The sequence below is a fragment of the Heterodontus francisci genome, chromosome 25 (genome assembly GCF_036365525.1).
Source record: "Heterodontus francisci isolate sHetFra1 chromosome 25, sHetFra1.hap1, whole genome shotgun sequence".
Taxonomy (NCBI): domain Eukaryota; kingdom Metazoa; phylum Chordata; class Chondrichthyes; order Heterodontiformes; family Heterodontidae; genus Heterodontus; species Heterodontus francisci.
Genome location: NC_090395.1, coordinates 56,596,638 through 56,608,745, shown reverse-complemented (window position 1 = coordinate 56,608,745; position 12,108 = coordinate 56,596,638). Strand labels below are relative to the sequence as shown.

The 12,108-nt window shown below is 41.8% G+C and overlaps 1 protein-coding gene across 1 annotated transcript in view; it reads right to left on the bottom strand.

Annotated features, from left to right (window-relative positions):
• LOC137383879 (plexin-A2-like) overlaps positions 1–12,108 on the bottom strand; it is a 502,066-nt gene that overhangs the window by 84,333 nt on the left and 405,625 nt on the right. Inside the window, exons 17-18 of the mRNA XM_068057231.1 lie at positions 9,095–9,262; positions 951–1,044 (exon numbers count right to left, since the gene is read on the bottom strand). Of these exons, the coding sequence (XP_067913332.1) occupies positions 951–1,044; positions 9,095–9,262 (262 nt within the window). The remainder of the gene's footprint in view (positions 1–950; positions 1,045–9,094; positions 9,263–12,108) is intronic.

Below are 12,108 nucleotides of genomic sequence, written 5' to 3'. Positions count from 1 at the left end.
ATTTCATCTCCAGTACTACCAATTCTTCTTTCCCCTGCATCCCATGCCTCTGTTCAAACCCTAACAGTGTACTTCACTATATATGCTTCTGTTCCCATTTGCACACTCAACACCTGCTACTCAACAGCTTCCTCATCTCTATTCATCTCCATCTTTTAGACAAAAGGTCAATAACCTGAAAGGTTAACTATTTCTCTCTCCACAGATGCTGATTGACCTGTTGAGCACTTACAGCATTTTCTGCTTTTATTACAGCTTTCCAGCATCTGCAATATTTTGCTTTTGTCCCCTTGTTTCTCTCAGCATGCACATTATGCTCTGCTGCCTCACACATCACCACAAGCGTGCAACAGGGCGCACATTAACTCCAGTTCACTTTTGCAGGCCAAGGTGACGTATTAACAGAAGGGAGATGGCAAAATCTGAAGGAGGACTGGCATCAGTACACATGCTCACACCAACAGAGGAGGTCACCATCAACACCATTGGCAGAGAGAGGAGGGTATGCAGCCTTCTAGATAGCAGAGCCTGCTTCTTCTTCCTGCTATGCCAGACCCTCAAGATTCAAGCCTCTGTTCCCCCCATCCACCCACCCTCTGGTCAGTGGTGGAGAGGGCAGGAGGGGGAAGGAGGGTTCTGCTTGTGGTGGAAATCCTGCCTCATAGATAATTTTCCAATTGCAAAAAGTAGGCCATTATTTTCTTGTGTTTGAATTAAAGAAAATTCTTTTCTTAAACTGTCAGCAGTTTGCAATTAAGAATTTAGTCGAAAATTCTCTTCAATTTGGCCCAGTAAAGTCTTGCTCACATGGTGTGGGGGTGGGGGGGGGGGGGGAAACCTGTACGATTCTAAAATATTATTGTCGTATCATGCAACACACAAATGTGAACTAAATGCACTAAATTAACTCAATATTCAAAAACAAAGGTTTACGTCAATCCATGACTTACATTGAGAGATTCTCGGCTGTTGTGTTTCACACGGATCCTGGGCTCCTGGATTATATCCAAGTTTGTTCCAAACACAGTTAAAGAAGTATTGCCACTGAGGTAAAATAAAGAACAAGTAGGTTTGCACTCCTATGTATTGAATATATGTGACTGTTAATAAATAATCCCATTTTCAGTAAATAATTTATAGTTTTCACAGCCTTATATCAAATGGTATCAAAATAAAGCAAGAATGTTTATCTGTTGTCTTCGAAGAGGCACTACATTCATACAAAATGGTTTGTTTATTTGGCTTCGTAAAAAGACAAGATGGAAATCACAAAGGGCAGCATTCTGCCATTTGCATCGGACTCTTCTGTAATGTAAATAACAAAGCTATTCTGACTCTTCATCCTCAGCTGGCTAAAACTTCAATTGGAAGATAGTTGCTTCAACTAAAAGACAAATATCTTAAATATTATATGCTTTGCTCCTTGGGACTATCCATGTTACCAACACTAGAGATTTCATTAACAATTTATTATGTTTGTTAATATTTTGAGGTTTGCCTTAGACATTCTCTCAGCTACAGTGCTTCTGGTCACCCTGCAAGTGGTTCACGAGTCTTACATTCAGGACTGTGCTCGCACTGCCCGATACCTAATGATACACTAGCATAACCCAGGGTTATAACAATAAGACTTTCTTGTGATCTGATATTGCGTCTTCTGCACACGCTTATACTAGCACTTTGCCAACATTTCTGAAGGTGGCTGAAGCAAGTTAGTGATGATAAATTCCAGAAAGCTTGTGATGGAAGGATAATGCTGGAGCCGATCTTTGCTCAGTTTCATATTTATTGTACAGAGTAAAACGATTACAGACATGTCGTTCCTCACTCAAACCCTTCACCAGTCTCAGTAAGTGTCTGCTTATAAGTGCACATGTAAGACCCCAATTAACACCCTGCACCTGCATATAATCAAACAACTGATACACAATTAACAGATTAACAAGTGAGGCAAGGCTAGGTATCATTAAGCTGAATTATTTTATAGAAGTAAAGCAAATGTAATCAAATTTCACTTTAATTCAACTAATCGGAAAGCCCATCTTGCAGACAAAGTGCTCCTTTTAGCAGGCTCACATTGATTACGTGCCAGCCTTCTGATTCTGAAAGTTGTTCTTTATTTTTTAGTTTTATGCCAGTATAAAAAATGTTAACAAGATTTACATGGATAATTTAATTCCCTAAAATGTATATGCTTTGTAAAAAGTCTTCAGTGCGAATAGAACGTGTCATTGGTATAAGAGATTTCTGCCCAGATATTATCTGACTAATTAATAGTCTGAAGTACAAATATTGCACAAACAGTTTATTGAAATCCTTTTCCAAATATTGTATGCTGATCGTAGCAAAAACCTTTTCTTGACAGGCTGTTCATTATTTATTAGGAACCACCTGTTCTGTCAGAATGCTAATGAGATGAAAGGAGCTGAATTTCTCATATTACGGGCAATGAGAATCAAAAAACATACCAATGGAGTTTACGGATGGTAATGAAGATTTTAAAAAAGCTTGTTCCTCAAAAAAAAGGTCTCAGTAATTTCTAACAAACTATTCCGCAAATTGAACATCCCTAGGAATATTTGTCAAATGGTTTTTTTTTGCACTGCACATTGGATCACTCCAAAGTCATAATCACAGCAGAGGTGTTTACAATTTGCACATCGAATTTTGACTGTAAAGGGAAATGTTGCACCGGTAATGGAGCAAGACTTGTTTTATGCTTTGGCATCTGTTCTGCTATTTGGGATGCTTCCTCCTCATGTTGTTACGCAATTATTTTCTTCAGATAGATATGGAATACTGAGCAATTACAGCATGCGGGAGGGCCAGCGAGGGATATTTCCGTATGTGTAGTATTTTTGTTTGCAGTGTTATGAAATATCACTGGTGGAACTGTGAAGTTAACAGCAACAGATGTTTAACAAGGAGTTTAATTTAGTCAAGATACAAGCTACTAAGTCTACACAAATCGAAGCAGAAATCCAAAACAGAAGCATTCAGGTGAAACCTTTTCAAAGTAAATGTATTGATGGAAATTTAAGTGTATAGCACTATACGCCTCAATAAATCCTAGCATATAAATAATGCTGACAGAAAGCACAATCACCTTTAACACCTTGCCATTATGACCCAGGTTAGTTGTCAATTTATAGCCTTAACCTATGATAGTCACATAATCCCACTGTCATTTCTCTCCAATCTTGTACTTTTCCCAGTTGGCATGTTTCTACCATAATATACTGGAACTGAGAATATAGGGAAGTCTAGTCACTTTCAAGTACTCATTGCAACATTCTCAAACCCTGATGTGAAAGTCCACAGATACTCATCATCTCCAGGATGCAACACCTGAATGATCAACACCATTTTTTTTCCTTTAGGGCAAAGGTGTTCAAGTTTGGTTCACAATGGGTCAACACTTCTATTCTGTCAGAAGCAGCAAATAAATAACACCAAAATCTCCACACTTCCAGGACCAAATGTTCATTGGCAGAACCACATTACAGAATAACTCCCCGAAACCTGGTGCCAACTCAGGCATCCAATATGATTGTCCTCATTTAGCTGCCATTCTGTATGGACAAGTCTCTCAGCATTGAGGATAGCAACAAGTTTGAATCCCTGCAGGGATCAGAAAGGCAGCAAAAGAGAGCAATCTTTCTCTAAGATTCATCCTGTCCTCTCTGCTAGGTTCTCGTAAACACAAGCTTGAAATCTGGGTGCATGATTGCCCACTGAGCAAGCACAGCCATGAAAAGAACCAGCGCTTTGCAGAGAATTCCTTTGTGATCAGCCACTTCCTCTTGAAACTTTCCAGCATCATATTCACCTACTGCAAAAGGAATATTACTCAAACAGAACTGTTAATGCTTTCCAATGCAGGGTTATAGGAAGGACCAAAATTCTCCTCCATGTGTGCCTATAAAGTAAAATTCCAAGCACTGTAGACTACAACTCTACATCAACAGCTTCAATGACAGTCTGCTGCAGGAGCTTTGCATTCAGTACGAGTATTGTCAACATTGTCTTTAATGACATTAGAAACTTTACCATCGGTTGCACTAATCTCCAGCACCTATGGAGGGTCAGAATTAGCTCAGGGAGTTGGTAAATACCTCTCATGTAACAAACGTTTGGGTTAATATTTCTGGGGAGTGTTTTGTTTGTATGGGTGATAAGCCAGACTTTATCAGTATATAGGGTGCAGGAGAAAAAGAACATGATGTAAAAAGGGTTTCATCTTTGACAGAGGAACTCTTTATCGTTTGTTCAGCCTGGTAAGTACTGAGGTAAGCTGACCAACTGATTGATGGTGGAAAAGTTAATCTGTAAAAACTAGAGCAAGTTTATGGGCTGGATTTTACCTGCCACCCAACATCAGGGGTCGAGAAGGAGGGGCCCGGAAAATACCTCCGGCAGAGGCCTGCCACGGCCTCAACACCAGGAAGGCCCCACTCCATTTTACCGGTGGTGGCGAGGCCTCGTGGCAGCCCCCCCGCCGAATGGTGACAGAGACTTAATTTAAATATTAAAATAAACGGTAATTAACGAACAACAACTTACCACGTAGCAACAGCCGTACCGCTCCGATATTCCAGCCGGTTGCCGGAACTCCCGCGCCTTTGGATCTCCGTTTGGAGATTCAAGGCGGAACCCTGGTGGGGAGGGGGAAGGAATGAAATTTTCAGGGCGGAGGAGCAGGTGGGGGAGGGGGGAAACTCTTCCGATTGGTGGAGGGGATAGTGGGAAGAGGTTGAGGGTTAAAGTTAATAAAGTTCAGGGGGAAAGGTCGGGATCAGAATCAAAGTTTTTTTGGTGGAGGGGAGAAGGGCAATTAATGAATTGATTAGTCATTGGGGCATGGGAGAGGGGATTGAAAATATGAATAAATGTTTAACTTTATTTTTCAACATTCTGTGACTTTAAAAATTTTAAAAGTGCCCGAGCGGCCTGAAGCTCTTTAAAAATGGTGGCATCGGACACCATTGCCGTACTAAATACTGCAGCTGCTCAGCGGCGCACATCTTGCGTGTGCGCAGTTTTTGTGGCGAGCTTTAAAAATTCAGCCCTATAAATCCAAATGGCTCACTATAGAGTCCTTGCTTGAGGCAGGCTCCTCTCGGACAGTATAATCATAGTCATGAGTTTTCTCTTATTCTCTCTTTTATAATGGCTACTCTCTTTCTGCAAATGTGATTCCCTCAATCACATCACAATTTTATTAGTCATTTGCTTTGATTGACTCATTAACTCAAGCACTTCTAGTTGCAGGCTGTGCTGGTATTGCAGGCCTGGAGGGAATGTTGATTATAAGCAGTAATGATGGGGTTTTACAGATACTGCTGTGTCCAATGAATGTGCTTTGTCTTGCTATAGAAGAGACAAAGGGATGGATTTTGTGGTCGTGCCACTGGGAGCAGTGGCAGGCGGGCAAAATGTCGGTCGTCCCATACGGGACACTCACGGCCGTGCCGTGATTATGTGGCGGGTGGCCACTTACCACAAGGACGCCGTCTGTCCCAGCCAATCACATGGGGGTGGAGGTAACGGCGATATTGGATTGCAGAATTCAACTCTCCCAATGCACCCCCCTCCCTCCCCCCCCCCCCAACAGTACCCACTGGCAGAGTTCTCCTCCCTTCCATGCCCCCCAAAAAATATACACTTGGAGTTCCAACCTTCCCTCACTTCTGGGAATTAACCTTAGTGGCAGTGTCCGATGTTGCAACAAATTGTGCAGGATAGCAGGGCAAAACTTATCTAACCTTTGCAGGCACCGGGCACTCTCGCCTTGGTGGCACCACCTTTTCGAGGACGGGAAAGTGAAGACATGAGAGTGCCACATGTCAAGCAAAGGATTGCTAATGGCTGGTTGGATCATGACAAATTACATTCTAACATATTTAAAGTACCGTCCCATCGCAGTGCAGCGGAGGTGCCTCCACAGAACTTCAATGCCGCTGGGAAAATCAAAACCTGGAATGACGCAGTCTAATTCCTCGGCAGGCGATTCTGCTCTGATTCTCTAGCACCGCTCACCCCCCACCCCCAACCCCCCACCCCACAAAACCTGCCTTCAGGCTGAGCCTTCAAGATGCAGCCCAAGATCTCTCAAGGTTTGAGATGATGTTGAAACTCTCTCTGAAGAAGTTTCAAAGAGGTAGGTCAATTAAAGATGTCTTCTGCTTGTATTTGTAGGTATCAGTCAATGCTATAATTCATGCATTGGTGAAGAATATAGGGTCCGCAAATTCCACCTTTGGGACATTATTGATTAGAGCAAACTATATTAAGCCTGTGCTAAATAAACTGCAGTGTCTCTGGCTACAGCTTCTATTTTACATATTTTGGTGATTTTTTTTCCACCCTGTTTTTTTCAGATTTTTGAATGATTAACCTCTTTATCTACATCGGAGGGTTGAACAATGAGGAAAATTTCTTCTCATGGAGCAGAGAATTTAAACAGCTGTTTCTACTACAGTAAAATGTTTGTGTAATGATATTCTGCATTAGCAAGGACATCAGTAAAGATTTTGGCCAAAATTTTACGGCCCCCCCCGCCTCCCAATCGAGCGGGCTGGTGCGGGGCCATAAATGTGAGCGGGAGGTGAGGAGGGGCTGTTCCCAATGCCTTCCTACCCCCGCTGCAATTTTACGCAGAGTGGCCCGTCTGCCCCTGGCGAAACAAGTGGCCAATTAACTGGCATTTAAGGGCCTCCTCCCACCACTGTTGGTATTTTACCTGCAGCGGACAGATGGCAAAGGCACCAAGAACACCCTTCTTGCAGGCTGGGTATGGGGCACCCTCCTGATCCGGCACCCTGTGCCCCACAGAGGGCTGCCCCCAAAGCCCCAACCTCCCCCACCCACAACACCAACTTCCCCCCTCCCCCCCCACAATCCCCCTTGCCTCGTGGGGGCCCGGCTGATTCTCCCCAGCGAGGCCCCAAAAACTTACCCTCTTTTGGGGGGCCGTCATCCCTTCTTGCCTCGGATGGCTGGGTGTAGTCCCAGCAGTGGCCACCGTACCCGGTGGCGCTGCTGGGACTTAGAGCTGCCAGCCCGCTGATTGGCTGGCAGCTCCATTAGGTGATACTTCCTGCCTCAGGGAGGTGGAAGTCCTGCCCAAAACCAAGTAAGGGCCTGGGGAGCGAAAAAGCACGGTGTGGCTCCCCATGTCTGGCGAAGATGGGCTTGCCCCCCACTTTTCGGCTGGTGGGCCGGCCTTTCTTACTGCCTGAGTAACTTCTTAATTCATGTAAACACAATTTTGGCCCGGATTCTGCGGTCAGCAACACAGCAATGGCACTCACCGTCGATCTTGAAGAAAGCTGCCCACAAAGATCTAGCCATCGCTATGATGTAGCTTTCCCCTTTCCTGATGGCAATTTAGATCTGGCGTCAAGTCAAGGGGACCCCCAGGTGTGCCACAGCAGTGATGCCAGCAAGCAGGATAGCAGCCAATCGCATTGAAGTATTCTCACAGATCGCAAATCAGGAAATTAAAAACACTGAATCCTTCCATTTTTAATTTAAAATTTTAGATAGCAAAATGAATGATATTATTTTAGTTTCTATCTTAATCGAAAGATAACATTTAAAAAACTATTTCAAAATTATGTGCTCATCATAATGGAGAAATTTGAGATCTCAAATATAAAATTAGCTTCTCAGGGCTAGGGAGGGTGTTGAGCAGTAATTATGAAGTTAGCACGCCATTAAAAACCCAGTTACACCTCATTTAACAAGGCAAAACTTTTTCCAAGGATTTTTACAGTGAGACTAACAGCGTAGAAGTGTAAGTTCTCATCAGTTCAAGGATTTCCCATTGATTGTAGTCGGAGTGCCTCAACAGCGCACTCTCCAGAGAAGCAAAGCATTACTGACAGCAGCTTCTGGATTTCTGCGTTATTCTGCGCATGTGTGGACTCCAAAAGTTGCTGTCAGTTTCAGAGGAGTAATGACAGCGATGCCAACAGTATTACTGCTATTACTACAGCAAAATCTGGGCTGATAGATTTCTTGAAAGTTTATAAGTCTTTTTGGATCTCAAAAGATTCTTACACAAATAGGTCATGAAATGTACACCATGCTTATATATCTGATGTATGCCATACACAGGTATATCCTAGACATAAACATCTCCAACTTTTGGGATTCACATGCTTGTCACCCTCTAATGCAGCAGTGATTTAAATTGACAATGCAATCATAATATTGATACACCGACAGTGAGAGGATGGGTGAAAAGATGAATTATTGCATAGTAATTCTCATAGTTGTACATTGTGATTCTCAGGAATTTCCCAGAGAAAAACACTCTGTGGAAGTGAAAATCATATCGGAGAAAAGTCCTGCTGCTGCCACTTCCTACTGATTAGTCACATTTTTGTTCAGCAAATTGAACAAAGCAAAAATAGCTTGACTGCATTGTGGCAAAGCATACAAAATCGTAATCACCATTATATAATAATATTATACATAAAACACATTCACTGGATAGAATGATCACCATAGATAGATTAGTCTGACCAATCTCAACAGTTACTGCATAAATCATTAGCCATTAATAACCGATAGAAGGGCATTCTACCACCTTAGCTTTGAGTATTATCATTTTACTTAAATATATGAACATAGGGTATGATACATCAAAGAAAAGTGGGCTGTTACATGAAGTAGAATACATTGCAGCTTAAATGAAATACCTCATGCTGTCAAAGTGTACATTTACATTTCACGTTTGACTTTGGTGTGAAATGGTTTTGGCTTCACAGACACTAAACTTGTGTAAGTTTAAACCAGACATTAAGGCTCGACCTGACTCAGAGGGGAGTTGGAGTGAGATTCCATCCTCTGGGAGTCCCATTTTGCTTCACTCGGAGGTCAGCTCAGACTGACTTCAGATTCGGGCTGCACTTACACTGTATCAGTAGTGTTGGTGCAAAGAGAAAATATTTTGTATTGATGCTACAGTTGTAGTGTAAACTCACCCCAAGTAATGCTATAATTTTGTTGTTGCAATAGAATTTTTAGTGCATAAAGAGTTTGAGCACCAATGTAATAAAGTATTTGATGTCATAATATCTGGTACCTGGCAATGCTCCATTCTGGTTCAATCCGTAGGACAGTGGGATCGTCGATAAATTCAAAATGCAGGCTATCCTCCATCTGAGCTCGATCGACATTCACTGAAACACGAACAGTGCCAGTACCGTGAAGAGATGGAGCAGAAACGCAAATGACCTCAGACACAGATCTCCTTTTAAAAAAAGGGGGAAAAATAATTAATTATAAAAATGCAATGCATTGTGTCTGGCATTGGCCGATATTGCAAATCTGCAAGAAATGTGGACATGCAACTTTTCAATATGAAAGGGTAAAGGATCAGCTGCTCAAGTCTGCCAGTGTAACTATGCCAAGTAACCACAGGGACTATGAGATACAGATTTTCACTTACTATCGATAGCCTGCATATTCTAACAGAACATCATCACTGTAATATTCCTACACTTTTGCGAGCTGAAAGTGGTGTTTTGGCAGTTATTTTAGGACTCTGAGCTGCACACTTTGCATTAGCACATTGAAAAAAAAGTCCATTCATCAGTGTGATGCATAATTTTTGTATTTCTGAATTCATACTTACTGCCTCATTTCAATGCACATTGAGTGCTAGAATTATATCCGGGTGTTAAGTAAGAAATAGCTTTATATAAGAAGCAGGTTTCAAGTGCTTATTTCCTTTGTAGCTATGGGAGGGGGGAAATGAGAAAGAAGAAAGGCAGCACATTCAAATAAATGACAAAATAATCTTATTTCCTTGCAGCAGGCACCACAAGGCAGTTGTCTCATGTCCTGAAAGAATCTAAACATATATATTGCTGGTTGTTTCAACATTATACAACATACGGTTCATTCCCCCCAACCTGATTCCCAAGTAGAGTGCTCCAGACTTAATCCATTACAGCATTCAGGCTATTTAGCAAAGCACGGAGCCAATTAAATTTAATTAGAAACAAGGCAATACAGAAATATTTTGTGTGTCGATAGAAGACTTTAGTACTCAAATCCTAATGTTCAATAATGTACACAAAATAGGATAAAATTCATTAGAATGAGGAACTGAGAGAAATTAGTATCAATAAAGTGGTAGTACTCGAAACATTAAGGGGATTGAAAGTTGATAAATCCCCTGGGCCAGATGAGCTACATCCCAGAGTATTGAAAGAGGTGGCTAAAGAGATAGTGGATGTGTTGGTGGTTATCTTTCAAAATTCTATACATTCTGGAAGGGTTCCTGCAGATTGGAAAATAGCAAATGTCACCCCGCTATTTAAGAAGGGAGTGAGAGAAAACGGAGAACTACAGACCTGTTAGTTTGATGTCAGCAGTAGGAAAAATGTTAGAATCTATTATAAAGGACATAATAACTGGACACTTGGAAAATAATGGGCTTGATTGGGCAGAGTCAACATGGATTTATGAAAGGGAAATCATGTTTGACAAATCTGGAGTTTTTTTGAGGAGGTTACTTGCAGCATAAAGGAAAACCAGTGCATGTGGTGTATTTGGATTTTCAGAAGGCTTCTGGTAAGGTCCCACACAGGTTAGTGAATAAAAGAGCACATGGGATTGGAGGTAGCATATTGCTATGGATTGAGAATTGGTTAACAGATAGAAAGCAAAGAGTAAGAATAAACGGGTCATTCTCAGGGTGGCAGTCTGTTACTAGTGGGGTACCGCAAGGATCAGTGCTGGGCCACAGCTGTTCACAATCTGTATAAATGATGTGGATGTGGGGACCGAATGTAATATTTCCAAATTTGCTGATGACACAAAACTAGGTGGGAATATAAATTGTAAGGAGGATGCAAGGAGACTTCAAGGGGACTTGGACAGGCTAAGTTAATGGACAAGAATATGACAGATGGAATAAGTGTGAAGTGATCCACTTTGGTAGAAAACAGAAAGGCAGAGTATTTTTTTTAAAATGGTGAGAGGTTGGAAAGTGTTGATGTCCACAGGGACCTGGGTGTCCTTGTTCATGAGTCACTAAAAGTTAGTATGCAGTTTCAGCAAGCAATTAGGAAGGCAAATGGTATGTTGGCCTTCAATGCAAGGGGATTTGAGTACAGGAGTAAAGATGTCTTGCTCCAATTATATAAAGCCTTGGTGAGACCATACTTGGAGTAATGTGTACAGTTTTGATCTCCTTATGTAAGTAAGGATATACTTGCTATAGAGGGAGAGCAGCGAAGGTTCACCAGACTAATCTCTGGGATGGCAGGATTGTCTTATGAGGAGAGATTGCAGAAACTGGGCTTGTATTTTCTAGAGTTTAGAAGAATGAGAGGTGATCTAATTAAAACTTACAAAATTCTTGCAGGGCGTGACCGGGTAGATGTGGATAGGATGTTTCCTCTGGCTGGTGAGACTAAAACCAGGGGACACAGCCTCAGAATAAGACTGAGATGAGGAGGAATTTCTTTACTCAGAGGGTGGTGAATCTTTGGAATTCTCTACCCCAGAGGACTGTGGAAGCTCAATCATTGAGCATGTTCAAGACAGAAATCAACAGATTTCTGGATGCTAACGATATCGAGGGATATGGGGATAGCGGGGAAAAATGGCATAGAGGTAGATGATCAGTCATGATCTGATTGAATGACGGCGCAGGCTCGACTGGCCAAATGGCCTATTCCTGTTCCTATGTTCCTAAAATGCCTAAAGGTCAAGCATTCCAACAAACTGGACTACAGCTATTTTACCTTGAGGCCAGTCCCTGTGGGCTCGTTTTCTCTCTTACAATCTCAAATGTTTATATTCTATTGCCAATGATTTATAGGATTTTGGTCAGCTCAACACCTGCTATTGTCAACATCACAATAGCAATTGTTACAGTTTCTACAGTAGTGATATGTTTATATTTGGGAGAAAAAGCTCTTTATTTTAAGATTAGGAATAACCAAGGTCCTCCTCCTTCCACCCAAATCTGTACTTATTACACAAATTATTTTTTAACAAAAACATTTACGTATCAGGGTAACAATTTTAAAAATTGCTTTTGCGGCATTATTACACCCCTTCTGGAATCTAGAGCACCCAAGA